The sequence below is a fragment of the Labrus bergylta genome, chromosome 5, assembly GCF_963930695.1.
Source record: "Labrus bergylta chromosome 5, fLabBer1.1, whole genome shotgun sequence".
Classification (NCBI taxonomy): Eukaryota; Metazoa; Chordata; class Actinopteri; order Labriformes; family Labridae; genus Labrus; species Labrus bergylta.
Window position 1 is genome coordinate 24669357 of NC_089199.1, and position 15864 is coordinate 24685220.

The 15864-nt window shown below is 42.3% G+C and overlaps 1 protein-coding gene and 1 long non-coding RNA gene across 2 annotated transcripts; one reads left to right on the plus strand and one right to left on the minus strand.

The window, feature by feature from the left end:
• Positions 1-3615: 3615 nt before the first annotated feature.
• On the minus strand, positions 3616-7818 carry lsm3 (LSM3 homolog, U6 small nuclear RNA and mRNA degradation associated). Its single transcript, XM_020653138.3, has 4 exons — positions 7718-7818; positions 5415-5525; positions 5212-5307; positions 3616-4326 (listed from the first exon to the last, which is right to left on the minus strand). The coding sequence occupies exons 1-4, from the start codon at positions 7736-7738 to the stop codon at positions 4246-4248; spliced, it is 309 nt and encodes a 102-aa protein (XP_020508794.1). The 5' UTR covers positions 7739-7818; the 3' UTR covers positions 3616-4245.
• Positions 7819-8157: 339 nt separating this feature from the next.
• On the plus strand, positions 8158-12136 carry LOC109998344 (uncharacterized). Its single transcript, XR_002278592.3, has 2 exons — positions 8158-8261; positions 11722-12136. It is a non-coding gene; the product is annotated as an uncharacterized lncRNA (long non-coding RNA).
• The last annotated feature ends 3728 nt before the right edge of the window (positions 12137-15864 follow it).

Genomic DNA, 15864 nt, shown 5'->3' on the forward strand with positions numbered 1-15864 from the left:
CAGGTTACACATATGTTCAAAAACACTGAAGAATTGGATTTTTCATAATATGTCCCCTTTGAAATACTTTAAGTGTCTTCTATTCCTCCATGAAACAGAGAAACGAACCTTGAACTGATTGAACCTTCTTTTTTTAAATCTTTGTTTCTGTTTCTTCATCTGGAAGTGTTTTTAAAATGTCAGCCACCTCACAAACTTAAAGGCTAAATGTGCAACCAGTGTTTCTTCGATTTATCACCCTTTACTTCATCACACCATTCCCTCTCATGGCACAGATTGGCTCATGTTTCATTAGTTGGAAGTTTTCTTTCCTGTTTTTGATTTGCACAAATTGTTGATAATTCCTGGAATCAGAGGGGGAGCAACAATAAACTCAGATCCTTCACCAGCTTGTTGACGATTGTTGCAGAGTGCTGCTGGACGGCGGAAACATTGAGGTTAAAGTTTGCCGAAATCGGGGCGCCAGTAGCCTAGTGGGTAGTGTGCACGCCCCATGTACGGAACGCTGTAGTCCAGCAAGCGAGCAGCCCAGGTTCAAATCCAACCTGTGTCATTCCCCACTCTCTCTCTCTCTCTACTTGATGTCTCACTCTATCCGCAGTTTGGAAAAAAATACCCGGATGTCGTACTGATTCAGGAAGAAATCTACATTTTAGATTTTTTCCTGAATCAGTTTCCCACAATGCAAAGCGGCAGGTTAGAGGTTGAAATGACGGACAGCAGTGTCCAATCGTAACAGAGGAAATAATCTAAATCAGACCAAAGCAAACAAAGATACCACCAGTTATCTTTCTTGATTGGGCTGTTGTTTACTTCCTCATTCAAAGACCAGAAACCAGCTTAGCCTGGTCTGGTCTACTGCAGAGTAGCCGTCGACTGGTGGTCACACTACTGACTACTGCTGAACATAGTATGAAGTCTTGTCCTTCATTGTCCTTCTTTCATTTGACCTTTGACCTCGCTCTGAACAGTGAAGATGAACTATTAAAGACCTCAGATCGGGGATACAGGGTCCCACGCTTTGATAAGATCAGACTGAAGCACTCTTTTGTTCACCAGTCCATCCTTAAATTCAAATATGGCACTCACACTTTAATTTTTATACTAATCTTTGTCTGATACTGAGGTCATTAATAACCGCTGGCTGCACGGACGGGTTCCTGAGTCAACGTGAATCCACTTTAAACAATCATCCTGATTTACACGACCGTCTGACTCCGAGCTCGTAGAATAACTGCTCAGTGCAGATTAAGTTGTTTCTATCCCGATAGAATCAGATCCATAATAGGCCTCATTAGAGACCTTTAGAGGCAGGACGCAGCTCATTAAAGTGCATTAAGGTCCCTTTGATGTTACATTACACCAACAGTTCCTTCGAGGCCGCTGCGTGCAGCCGTGATGGACCGAGACGGTGATGTGGCGAGACGGGGCGGTGCAGCAGAGCAGTGACGTTTCAGAGTCACAGTGAAGACGCTCCTCCAGGTTCAGGCTGCTGCTGGAAACAGAACCAGGAACGACTGTACGGCCTTCTGTGTCGGGACAGATTTTATTTAGAGTCAGCTGTGGAGAGACTCAGCGACGGCGGCGTGGGCCAAGTGAAGCGAGGCGTCCCACAGGGTGTCATTTCACACGTCTTCCAGGTTACAGGAACTCAACACGCCTCGTCATTTAATAAATCACCTGAAGTTTTTTAGCAACCTTGGGAGTTCTGCAAGGATTGGTACTTGTACAGATTTGTTTGACAGCTGTGGCTCAGTGGTAGAGTCGGCCGTCTCTTAACGGGTCGGGGGTTCGATGAACGTACCGTCTGAGGATGATGATGTGTTTAGGGTTAGGGGATCGAGGATGTGCAGGATCTAAAGAAGTCTCTGTTCCAGGCATGTTGAAATATGACCTCCACAAATTAAACCTCTGTTACATCAGAGTAGACATTACACTCTCTGTAGAACATGTTGCTCATGTTTGAAGAGGTCGGTGGCAGAAGTTCAGTTTGAGCTGTGGGGGAAACAGACTTAAACAAGACTGAAAAGGCCGCGGTCTGAGTGGAACTCAAAGGTCAGCATGCTAATGTTTTCACATTGATGCCGCTGCAGGTATGATGTCGACTCAGTTTATTATTCTGCATGCAAACATTTACCCTTATAAGTATCAAATATCAGAACACAGACACGATCGTCAGATGATGGTTTAAGCCCTGAGAGATGAAGTCTACACCCGGGTGGTGCTATGCACTTTGCACACCTCCATATTGACTTCACATAACTTAATAAACATTTCTCTCTTAGTTTGAGCCTCTGATGTTTTCTACTGGGGTATCTGTTGATGTTGTCCTTGTTGTATATGTTGTCTCGGGGCGTGTCCAGAAGGTTGGCTGGGGGTTGACATGGCAATGGTTACAGATTATACCAGGCCTATTCAACTCGCGGGCCAAGTTGAACGCACCATGAAGAACAAATAAACTGTTCGGGCTGTCTTGGGTTAGGGTTAGGTCAGGTTAATGATCGTACTTTCAGCAGTCGATAAATACTTTGCTCTTTCCATTGAAATTTCCAAGTTAAACCTCGTGTCACACCTAAATTGTGACTTTGCACAAACGTCTTTGTTTTTGAGTCCCTAAAGAATCAAACTGAGAAGATCTAGATGTTGCCAAATTGTGTAACTTATAAGTACATATCTGAAGTGGGGATAGAAAGGGTTAAAACATGTAATCAATTTGTGTGTCCACAAATGTCACGCGGCCCCTGCATAAGTCAGAGCCCCAGGTGGGCCACCCCAGTTTCTAAACACGCCCCTGCATGCTGCAAAACAACGTCTCCTCTCGTAGGACCATGAAGAATTACACAAACATTAAGTCATGATTATTTTTTTTATCATTGACAGAGAGAAGAGAACATGTCCTTGACTTCATGTTGGAACGGTCTCTGAAGCTACATCACATTTTTACAAACTACAAACATGACAAATTATTTTGTGACATTTCAGATTCCGCCTGATGCTCCTCCCTACCTCCGTGATTACATTTTATTAATTCTTCTGCTCTCTTATCGTTGAAATTGATCTCCTGTACTGCCCTGTACCTGTGCAAATGGGAAAAAAATAAACATCTAATCCTGTTAAACAGGATGGATCAGCACGTTTTATTAGAGCTATACTGCCCTCTAGTGGTTAAACACAAAAACACATGATCTCATGTTATTCTGAGTTTGTGTTTCACAGCTATCTCTTTCATGCTGTTGAAAATAAATCCATCCATTATCTACACCACTTTTCCTGTGTGGGGGGGGTCGTCTTAAAACCGCCTACCTTCTCTGGTCCAAACAAATCCAGAGCATTCAAGACCAGAATCTAAAGTTAGAAGGAGGACATACTGGCTGCTGCATTGTTGTCAGAGAAGCCAGCACTTCAACATAGCATGTTTACTTAATGTCTGATCATATAGTAAGGTCACTTTTATCATTTCACTCACTACACATCTCACTGATTGGACCTTTAAGACGTTAACGTTCATGCTGACTAAACAGTTTTGTTCTTTTTGAGTGAGCACTGATGACTGATGAGAAGTTGGTTCTGGACTTTGTGGATGTTTTGAAAATAAAATAAGAGACTCATTCTGAATGTTTTCAAATCAAGTTTTTTATTCAAGTTAACAAAACAAAAAGAACACAAATGTTTACACATCTGACGGACATGATCGACTTCCAAGTGCTTCATAACTTTACAAAACTTTTTTAAAAAACGACGAACAAAAAAAAAAAATCCCAGAGAGATTCAAAGAACGTGTCAAACATTCAGACATCACAGGTTCAAAGTCACCGCACGAGTTTCTTTAAGAGATTAAATGAATTCAAAATCACGTCGCTGTGTGGATGAAATACTCGCCGAAACTGAGAATGAGAGGAAACTAAAACTTGGAGAGGTGAGTCTTCATCTCCATGACGACCAGAACTTAAACTCTGATGGTCTCAGGAATCCATTTAACTGAAATAAAAAGTAAATCGTCCCTCAGTCCAAAAGTCCTTTTTGTTTGTTTGTCTTGATAATTGAAGGTCGTATCTGACTTCGTGGTCGTGGTATGACGGCGCTGACATCGGGACCCGAGATGGATGATGACGATGTTTGAACCCAGCCTCTGATCGAGACAGCGCCGCCCTCCTCCTCCTCCTCCTCCCCCAGGTCAGTGTTACAAACTCCCATCTGGTACGAAACACACAAACACATCATCGCAACAGGAAGTGGTGGTCTGGGTTAGCCCACCCTGAGAGGCGGAGCTACGAGGACGACGCCGTCTCCTCGCACAAACAGCATGGGGATGTTCCTTTTGGTCGACTGAAGAGACAGAAAGAAAAAGACAGAATTTATGTTATTATGAGTGAAAACGTCTTCAGTAGAACTTAATTACACGTGTCTGTTACAGATGATTTCTCCGCACTTAATCACGTCTTTGCTTTTAATCAGCACAGCACACGCCGTCATTTCTCCAAGCTGCCTAAGTTAGCGCGGCCGCTCCGAGCGCTTCAAGTTGAAAATCTTAACTTTTCAGAACGGCGCTGTAGATATCACCGGCACTCTTTTCAACTTGCAAATCAGATAGTAGATCAGTCGGGTACTCGCTGTTTGATTCTCATAGTGAAGATCTCAAATATAAAACAGTAAAGAGCAACAAGGTCAGTGTCGGTCAAACAGCCGCTGTTGCCATAGAGACGGGACACATGTGCAGCGCTTTTATTCTCTGCGGACAAGCCTATTATCAAGCGCTCCTGAGCGCCGCCATCGCTTTTCTGCCTGAAGAAAAAAAAAAGCATTAGGTGAACACGGGGCCTTACTGCCAATGTCATCATACTCTGTGCATGCCGCGGTCCGTCAGCGGCGCACAAAACCGCCATTCGCTGCCACTCTAGTCAATGCTCCCGTTTCCACAGAGGCGCCGAAGTCCGTCTCCGGAGCGTTTCAAATACTCTGTTTCAAATACGCTGAGAGTCTATTTTTTCGACGGATCTCGCTGCAGGCAGGCGTCAAGCTGGACAGAATAGATCGAGCTGGACAGGAAGTCAGACGAACCGGTCAATATCAAAATAAAATTGTGATCTTGTAGTTCTCCTGGGATGTGTGTACAGCTACGCTCAGGCTCGAGAAACAGACCCAGTGGGGCAGCGAGCGCCGACTACGTGGAAATTGGGAGTGAAGCTGAACAGAGAGAAATATATGTCGCACCTTGTAGAGTTCTTCGTAAGTCTCCTCGTCGATTTCTACTGTCGTCACCGTCTCCTCGACATCGCCCAAGATCATGTTCAGGTGCTGATCGTAGGCCTGCGGGGAAAAACAGACAGAGCGCTTTTATGAACGGGAAGTATTCTCGGGTTTTACACACACGCTGGCTAAACACGATTATTTAAGTTTCAGTGTTTGTGGCTCACATGCAGCCGGCCTCGGAGCTCCCGGTCGTTCCTCATCTTGACGTAGATTCTCTCATCTAGACTGAGGCGGATCAGATCCAGAGGCTCCTCGACCGTGTTGGTGGTCGGTTGCTGCAGAACGCAGAAAGTAAACGAGTAAGACAACGGTTCTACGTGTTTCAAAACCCTTTAAAGCAAAAACAAGTCCAACTTTGGTGAACTCTTCTTGGGGGAAGAAAACAGAGAGTGGAGAAGTTTAATAAAGAATAATGCAACGATAAAAATATGTTTGAGTCAGTTTGTGCTAGACCCATAGATCAAATTGATTTCGAATCAGGGTTGTGGATAATACCCAGCTCTAGTAAAGACCCTGTCAGTGTTTTCTTTAATAATTTAAAAATGTCCCTTCATAAAATAGACGATTATCTGAACATTCATAAGCCCTGATAATTAAATTGTAATTTAAATAAATATACAATGCTAATGTTTTTTTTTTTTTATGTAACGTTGTCTATGTTTATGTTTTGGTCTTTTCGGCAAATAAAGAAAATGTTGATCGGAAAACACGTCTTCATAAAGTTTAGATTTTGTACACTGGCAGAAAGAAGGACCCTGAACAGAATGCTCTCCATCCTGGACAACACCCACCACCCTCTGCACAGCACCTTCAGCAGGCACAGGAGTGTGTTCAGTGGCAGACTGCTGTCACAATCCTGCTCCACAGACTCAACAACTCTTTTGTCCCCCTGGCCATACGTCTGCACAACACCTCATGGTTATGGCAGGGGGGAAAGCACACACTTGGACTAAATCTTCCTTTTTCCATTTCCCATCAGCTGTCCCAAGAGTCAGTCTCTAGTTGGACACTTAATGATCACCTCAATTACTTAAATAGCACCTTTAATGTAATGTTTGCACTGCCTGTTATTTAATGTCTGTTTTTTGATAACTCTGCAATATCTGCTTTTTAAACATTGCTGTACATATATAAACAACACAACTTCACAAGGTCAACACTTTTTAAATTTTTTATATTCAGGTCTAAATACAGATTTTTTTCCTCAACTGTTTATAGGTTCTTCTTTAAATCTCACATATTTTTTTTATCCCTGAACGGGTTATGTACATTTCTTGAATAAAAAAAAATCTATTTTTTTTTATTTCACAGTTGAAGTTTGATTCATCTAGGGCAGGGGTGGGCAACTGGCGGCCCGGGGGCCACATGCAGCCCCAATCAACGTTGAGAGTTTTTAAATATCAATTAATTGGAAACATGAAGAAAACATGACAGAATCAGCCATGAAATCATGAAAATCAGAAATATGTCCATAATAATAATTGATCACTGGTATGTGTTGAGTTAAATCTGAGACATAATTGACTGTAATCGTTTTTGTGTACTACAATTTGGCCCTCTGGCTGTGAGAATCAAATGAATGTGGCCCTTGCTGTGACCAAAGTTGCCCCATCCCTGATCTAGGGGTATTCTTTAAATCTTTTTTTCAGGTTAATATATATGTATGGGAGGGGGGGGTCGGTTTTGTGGTTTAATTTGTAACAAATGTTTCATGTCATGTCTTTGTAATCTGCTACTGGATGCTTTGAATTTCCCTCGGGATCAATAAAGTATCTATCTATCTATCTATCTATCTATCTATCTATCATCTGTCTTTTGTATTCCTCAGTGATTTCCTTCCTTTGTCATTCACAACCTGTTTACCTGACAAACTCATGGTTGTTTTTAGAGATGTAACACAAGTTGTGTGTTATTTAAATCGTGCTACAACACTGAAGAACCTGTGCGAACACAAAGAGTGAACACAAAGAGTGAACACAAAGAGTGAACACAAAGAGTGAACACAAAGAGTGAACACATGAGCAGGCTTCAGAAAAAGTTCATCAGTACCTGCAATCATTTTGTTTACAGGCTTTTATTGTAGTGAGTGTTAGCATCATGCTATCACTCAAATGAAACACCATGCCGGTCAGAATCAGAACATAACTCTGCTTAGTCCTCACAAAGAGGTTAATGTAACTTAATTAGATTAAGACTAACACAGGCTGGCTCTGTCACTGAACAACAAACCCGCGCTAACCTTCATCCGCACGTTTAAACGTTCTGACGGTACGTAGCATCACATGCTAACAAAGCTAGCTCGTTAGACAGGCCTCTCCGCGCCGTTAACAGGAAAATAAACCACACAAAACAAATTACAAAGTCACGCCTATCAAACGAGAACATGCCTGACGTGTCTGCCGCCCCGTTTGTAACTCGATATTAAACACAGTGTGTGAGAGAATTGACGATAATTCACGGCGCTAACCTGCTCAACTTCGTCCGCCATCGTTTTTGAGTCTGCGTGGTGTGTGGTTGACGCGTACGTGGGTTGCCAGATCTGCAGAAAACACGCGTTATCCTCTGTGTTGTGTTATTTTAACGTACAACTTCAAATAAAAGAAAATCCAAATTTGAGGTCCAGTTCTATTAAAGTAGCCTGTTGTTTCCGCACATTTTGACAAGCGAAGGCTCTTTAGTTGTTATCATATTGTAATGTTATTTTAATAATAATATTATAAAACGGGTGTCTCTCTCTCACGGAGCAGCCATTGGTGTAGATGGGCTGTCTTGTGTTGTTTGTCAAAATCCTAATTTTGTACACACTTCTATCTTATTTCTGGCGTGGATTTACAATTCTACAGTCTTTTTCCTTATCTTGTTCTGTGCACCAGTTTTCATTTTAACACCCGTTAATGGCGGATTAGCTGCAAACCTGGCAACCCTCGGTGTGCAGCTAAAAGCACCACCGCTCTCCTCTTTCTCTCCCTTTCCAGATCTTTCTGTCCTCCACATCTCCACGGTGCTCCATCGTAAGTGATGATTTAACCTGAAGAACGAGTTTTGTTTGTATTTTTTATTTTTTTTTATACTCATTCTGACTCCCTCACGCTGTTGACAGTTTCTATTCTCACTCTGTTGTGTTATTACGAGCAGCTGTGACGCGTTTGCAGCCCGAGTGTCGCGTTACAAGGTCAACTGTGTTCAAAGTTCAGGTTAAAATAAGTGTGAGACTTAATAATACGACACTCAGACGGTTAATAAGTCAAACTTTACTCTTAAATTACATCTTTGACTTTGATAGAGTGCGTGTTTAACCCGACAAATACTATGTCTTTAATACTCTCTAAATAAGAGTTAATGTGCCCTGTTAATAAACAATGCTCCGAGAATTCAGATGATTTATGGTGTAATAATGATCAATGAGCTGTAAGTTAGATATGAAGCTTTGTGCACAGTTATTCCACGGTGCATACTCTCACTGTGCTGATGCCACGTCTGCACATGTCCCCCCCCCCCCCCCTCCTGGTTGTACCGTTAGAAAGGTGTGAGAAAGTTTAGAGGTAGCTTTTTATATTCAGTGTTCTGCAGAAGTTAAAAACATTCAGCCTCAGATTTAATATGACGTTTTGTTTTTCTTGTTACTCTTACAGTATGTGAAGTTTATTCATACAAAGAGTTAAAGGGATACTTCACCTGTTGAAACATGAATCTGTATTGACATTGGGTCATATATGTAGTAGAAATGTGAAATAAATGTTGAAGTTGGTGCCATTTTGGCCGAGAAAAGGCAGTAAGTGTCTTTTTGGCTCATGTGGATGAAAGACAACAAATCCCAGAATGCACAGCACAGCAGGCCACTCCCACTAAGGTCCTGTATTCCAGAATCAGAAATACTTTATTAATCCCAGAGGGAAATTCGATCGATACAGTCTCTCCAAAATGTACAATATAGCAGTAGAAATATAGTAATAAAAACATTTACAGACATGTTTACTTTAACAGATTCAGAGATTTCTTCCAGAATTGATCTTGGAAATTCCTGGCAGAAAACAGACTCTTATGTCTGTGTCCATAGGCAAACAGTGAGAGAAACAGTGAACGGTTGCTGCCGACAGGCCGGTCTTGTGTCGCGGCGGCCCTGGCGGGCAGCGGTCAGCAGGCACAGCAGCCAAAACACAAGACCGGCCTGTCAGCAGCCGCCCCCTCGTCGCTATATTTATATTCTTTCGCCATTATCAGCTTTCTCCATAGAGCCTGTTAGCATAGCTTCCAAGCAATATGGCGGACATTAAGTTTGGATTCTGGGAGTGAGTTCCCACCCACTGATCTGTGATTGGTCTGTAGCTTCAGTGGTTGAAAATATGAGGAACTAGCGTTTTGTAGTTTCACCCCGCTAACCGCAACAGCTTCCAGTGATGCAAAATGAAGATTTTTGCATCACTGGAAGCTCCTTTTCAGACTTAGAAATACAAAGATTTCCCATCTCAGGGGAAAATAAGGGCGGGATGCACGACCGTTCAAAAATACTACCAGGTTTGTAATGATACAAAGCTTAATGCAAATGGGTGAAGTATCCCTTTAATGACCATGAGGTTTCTCTATGCTTTACTTTTAGTTGCTGCTGTTAATCCAATTCATAACCGAGCTAACTCCATCTTTTGTCCCTTCAGAGTCGAGTGTTAAATGATTTAAAAAACGAACTCTAGGTAGAATTTTTAATGAGAAATTGATCTGGCAGTTGCTATGGAAACCAGGAGGTGACATGGCACACGTGTGTGCTGCTGCTGCCCTCTAGGCCAGGTCACCTTTGTCAAAGAGATTTAATTACCTGGTTAAATGAATTATGGAAAACCTTTTTCTTAATGAAATGTGTGCACAATTGTGTCATTTGCATACACGTTTTATCTATTCCCGCCTCTCCTCTGTAACGCTGCTGTTACTACCTCTGAAGACGAGACGAGACGGGACGGGACGGGACGGGGAGGGGTGTCACTTCATCCCCCCCCATTACACCTCCACAACATTAGGAATGAAGGGAAACGTCACAGGGGCGTAAATATCGTGGCTTGAAACGGCAGTCTGAACAAGGCTTTTCTCTGTGTGCGTGTGTGCGTGCGTGTGCGTGTGCGTGTGTGTGCGTTTTCCTCCTCTCCCAGTACAGCCCAGTGCTTCATACTGGGTGTGTGTGTGGTCTGAGGAGGCAGAGCAGAGCAGTGGCGTTACCCATTCCACCCTCGGCTGCAGCGTAGCTCTGAGGTGGAAGAGATCCCTGCGACAAAACCAACACAGCTCAGTTTAATCTGTCATGTTTTATATGTTTATGAGTGTGTGTGTGTCTTTGTGTTCGTGTACAATAATGCCAGTCTCTCCCTGAGAGCGTGACATGTTAGAGATCAGAAGGCGAGTGAAACATTCACTTCCACCTTTATCTATTTTTAATCATTAACTAACACAGAGTCGGGCGGCGAGGCGAACAAGTCCACTGTGAGAAAATGTTTGTCCGCTCTTCCCTCTCCTTCGAGTTACACGATCAATCAAAAGATGACTTACAGTGTTTCCCCTAGGTTTACAGCGTTGGGGGGGGGGGGGGGACACACCGACACAAACACTTGAAGGAATCTTGGTGTTCATGCGTTACTTTTGATGACAGCTGTCCTTTTCTATCGGAAAGGTATCCTTAAATGACTTCTTTCCCTGATTTCCGACTCTATCCACTATCCTATCTCTACCATTATATGAGTAGGGGAAACACTGAATGGCGCCGGTTTTTAAAGTTAAACGTTTCAGTCAGTTTGAAGCTAAAATGTCAATCACTCACACTATGCTCTCCGTACAGTTTGACCAGTGTGAGTGTTCCCACGGTTAACCTCCTTGGCTCTGGCCCGCTTGGAAGAGGTGTGCTCATGCACTGTGTTGATACTCGTTCATGTGCATGAGCACGAGAGCATGACGTGGACATGAAGTATAATCGATCACTGCTTTGCATACTTGAAAAATCCAGGGGTGTTAAACGCCGGTATCTGACCAAAACGACTCAAAATGAGCCACACAGTCAGAAAATTTGCAGACATGTTTCGCCGTGTTGTTCTTCGTTGTTAGACCAACTGCAACTCCAGTCAATCATTGGGTTTCCACAGCGAGTTCCGCGGTCCGTCTCCTGAGCGTGTTAGCAGCGCTGCTACGCTCTGCTCCGTTTCAGTTACGCACTGAAGCCAATTTTCGACGGAGACCGCCACAAGTACACGTCAAGCTGGACAGAATAGGATGACCCGGACAGGAAGTCAGACGAGGAAAAGGCACAGAGGGTCCGACAGAGCAAAACTGTGGCGCTGACCGAACGTTGAAATGAGCAGTTACTCGAGTTAACGTCCACCATTTATTAATAATGTTCAGTTAACTTCATTAAAAAACGATCAGGAGATTCATCCAGGATGAAACTTAACATTTGTCTCTTTTGTTTTCTCTCTGCTTCATCGTCACATCCTGCAGGATCGAGGGACGCAGAGACCGAATCCTACACGGCGCCTAACATCAAGACGACCCACGACGACCACGCTCACATCGGTCTCCAGTAGACCGGTGTCTGAGAAACCAGCCTGTAGTTCGGTACAGTTTACTACGTCCTCGTGTGAAAAACATCATGAAGCGTTAAAGCTCTTAGAAAGATCTTTGCAGGAAACATGAGAAGATTTAAAGCAGCAGAGATAATGTGGAGCCGGGAGAGCTTACAAAAGGATTCAAATGATGCATTATGACGCGTTTTAATCTGAAGCAATAACCAGTGACAGAAAAGAAACATATAGAGCTCCACACATGATGCAAGTGTTGTCATGGTTTTTAACTTTTCATAATGAAAATGTAACACATTTCAACTTTATTAAAAGCTAAGTTTACTGTAAATGTTTTTTTTGACTGTGGTTTCTAATTTTTTATTAAAGGTAACGTTCAGCGGGATCGTGTCTTATTTTTGTTTTGAGAGTTTCTGATTGATGCATCGTATCTGACTCGGGTCAGTAAGGACGTGGGAAAGTAGCCTATCAGAGGTGGTCTTGACCGGTCATGATTTTCTCAGTCTGTCCAGTCTGAGACCGAGACCTTCAAAAAGTGGTCTCGAGACCAATTTCAATAATATAAAACTAAACTTCTCCCTACGTCCTCCAGATAGTTTAGAAGCCTTTCGGAGAAGAGGTGGAACATCTTCAAGATCTTCAACCAGTCCACTTTGAATTTACCGTGACCTGGATGACTGAGAACTTGCACAGACACTAACAAACTACATTTATATTTAGTCTAAGTTCTGTCCAAGACAACATTTTAAGAACTAAGTCTTGGTTGACCATGACCCAAGTTACTGAAATGAATGCGAGTCATTATTCTTGATTGAAAGGGAGCAAAGTTAAGATGACAATAAAAACCATAATGATGTGAAACCCAAATATGTAATTGTAAAATGAAATGCTTACAAGCGTTTTAATTGATTGTTTTACAAAATGAACTGAGGTAATTTAAATCAAACTTTCAAAATATGATCTGACCAAAAACTGGCTTTGAGATATTGCCTTTTCGACCTTCTGTTATGCTGTGCCATTTCACATAAGGAGCTCCCTGTACTGAAACAATAAATCTGAAAATGGGTGCACATCAAAACATGTTAAAAAATTGTAATCACTAAATTGAACACTCCCAGACAAATTTATTTCCCCCGGCCTGAAAACTAAAATTTCAGGTTTGATGCCAGTAGCTGGAATTGACTTCTGCACTTGTGAGGCTGATTCAGTGTTAGAGATCAGATGTGTAATTACTTAGACATCCACAGGGGGACAGTGTTGGACCACAAACATGCAGGGTTCCTCTTCCTGCATGGTTTGACTGCAGGTTGATTTTTAAAGATTCAATCAGTGAGCTGTGTAGTGAGTGAGATGATAAAGTGATCTTACTGTATGATCAGACATTAAGGAAACATGCTATGTTGAAGTGCTGGCTTCTCTGACAACAATGCAGCAGCCAGTATGTCCTCCTTCTAACTTTAGATTCTGCTCCTGAACGCTCTGGATTTGTTTGGACCAGAGAAGGTAGGTGCTTTTAAGGACAACCCCACACAGCCGTTTTGGACACCCCTGGTTTGCAAAAAAATATTCTAGAGAATTTCAGGAGGACTGCCCCTGAAAATATCCTGTTTGTGTTCACACATGCCTGGAAATATCAGGAGTTTCCTGCAAGTTTAAAAGCTCTAGAAGTTTTATTCCTACATGTATTTTTAGCTACAGCCACTAGGGGGGTTAGTGGGTCCACAGAACCAATATGTTAAAATCATTCCCCCTGTAAGTTGAATAAATGTAACAACTGGATCAACATCTATTTTTTGCCCATTGAGACTTGACATTGACAAGCTGTCCCTGTTCACTTGTCATTCCTCAGACTCACGTCCCCTTATGTAGGCCACACACACACACACACACACACACACACACACACAAACCTTTAAACATTGCGTACACCTCATATCCAGGGCTGCTCATCTGCATTGTTAGAAAAAGGATTACTCACTCTGACGCACTGACATGAATAACATCATCTGGAGGAGGACAGAAGACGCTAAAGGAATCTGCTGCTCACAGAGACGAGCTCATGTAATGTTCTGACACTGACCCAGTTTAAACACGACGCGGTGAAAACAGGATGTTTGGAGCATTTTGTCAGAGATGGAGTCTTTTCTGCAAGTTGTAATGTGGCGGTTCAAAGTTATTTTGAAGTTATCCAGCTTTAAAGCAAGAACTGACTGCTTTCTAAATGTGCTGCAATGTTCACAGTTCTTATTTTTGTGTTTGGAGCCTTGCATGGTCAAGCTCCGGCTTATGTTGCTGAGTTGCTGAGGCCTTATAGTACCAGCAGGTCCCTGAGGTCCTCTGACCAAGGTCTGCTGGTTGTTCCTTGCACAAGCCTAAAAACCAAAGGAGACTGTGCCTTTTGAGGTTGTGGCACCTAAACTTTGGAACTTTCTTCCCCCAGAACTGAGAGCCTTGACCTCTGTGGACACTTTTAAAAAGCAGCTTAAGACCCCTCTGTTCAGACTTGCCTTTGTTTAATCTGTCTGTATTTGATTTTATGTGACTGTTTGTACTCTGTTTTTGTTTTATTGTGAAGCACTTTGCGACGTCTGCTCTTGAAAGGTGCTATATAAATACACTTTCATTTCTTACTTTACACAGAACAAATAATCTGACCTTGTTTTCCAAAACATCTAACTATTGTTTATTTTTTTTATTATTGTCCCACAAGGGGAAATTTGCGTTGCAACAGGAGCACACAGAAGACAAGAAACACAAGGACAACATCACCATAAAACATGGAAACGAACCAAAACGAATTGGAAAATCAGACAACGCAACAAAATATAAAACCAAATACAAACAGCGCAATAAAATCAGTCAAGAGCCCAAACCAGAATGGAAATTCAAGTTATTAAAGTGCTAAGTGGAGGTGTGCAAATGTGCAATTCAAGTGCAAAAAGAGCAACAAATAGATAATTGTTGTGTAACATATTAATTGCACTTGGTAAACATGAGACCTGGAGTCTTTTAGTCTTCCTCACAGGAGCTCTAAAACGACGACCTGAGGATAAAAGGTCAAACTCACTGTGAAGTGGGTGATCTTGGGATCACAAGTATGGCCCTAGCTTTCCTTTGATTATACAAGGTCAAAAGCCCAACCTGACACCTGTTTTTACAAGTCTCCCAAGTCTATTCTTGTTTGTCCCAAACCATGCAGCGATACAAACATTTAAAACAGATTCAATAAAACTTTTTTAAAACAGAGTCATAATCTCCGTAGAACCATTAAAAGATTTCATTTTTCTTAAAAAGAACAGTCTTTGCTGAACCTTCTTGGAGGTAGCATCAACATGATTTTCAAAACATAACCTATTGTCCAGAACAACACCCAGATATTTGTAGCGTTCCACAATTTCAGTGTTAGCTGATTTGATACCAGTTGGAATTTGGCTTGGTGGGGACTTTCTAAAATCAATGATCACGTCTTTAGTTTTTGTCACGTTTAAGTGGAGAAAAGCTTCGTCACACCAAGCCACAAAGTCATCCACAACTGGCCCATGACCCTGCCCTCCCCCCTCAAGAAGGCTGACAACAACATTGTCATCAGCAAATTACTGTGATTGCTGCAACACTCATTAGTGTACATAATTGACAGAAGGGGTGACAGACAACAACCCTGAGGAGACCCAGTGGAAGAAGAGAGTTGGTTAGAAAAAACACCATTTACTTTCACACACTGCCACCTATTGGTCAGAAAATCTACAATTCATCCAATCCAAGCTAGGCTCAAGTTTAAACTGATGAATTAGCCTTTCAGCAAGCAAAATCGGCTGTATGGTGTTAAATGCTGAAGAAAAGTCAATGAACAGGAGTCTGTGTCTTAGGGCCCTCAAGATGCTTATACAAATAGTGTAACAATGTGGTGACAGCATCCTCCACACCTCTACCAGCTCTGTACGCAAATTGAAGAGGATCTAGGTGTTCTTCAACCTGCATTAAAATCTGAGTCTTGACAATCTTTTCTAATGTTTTCATCAGTAGAAAAGTCAGCGCTACAGGCCTGAAATCATTCAGTGTTGTC

Bases quoted from the DNA above. Each gene is read 5' to 3' on its own strand.
- lsm3 (XM_020653138.3), bottom strand. From the start codon at position 7,738: ATGGCGGACGAAGTTGAGCAG. The intron at 5,526-7,717 runs GTTAGCGCCGTG...TGCGTTCTGCAG, and splicing joins TGGCGGACGAAGTTGAGCAG to CAACCGACCACCAACACGGT. The intron at 4,327-5,211 runs GTGCGACATATA...CTGTCTCTTCAG, and splicing joins CTTACGAAGAACTCTACAAG to TCGACCAAAAGGAACATCCC.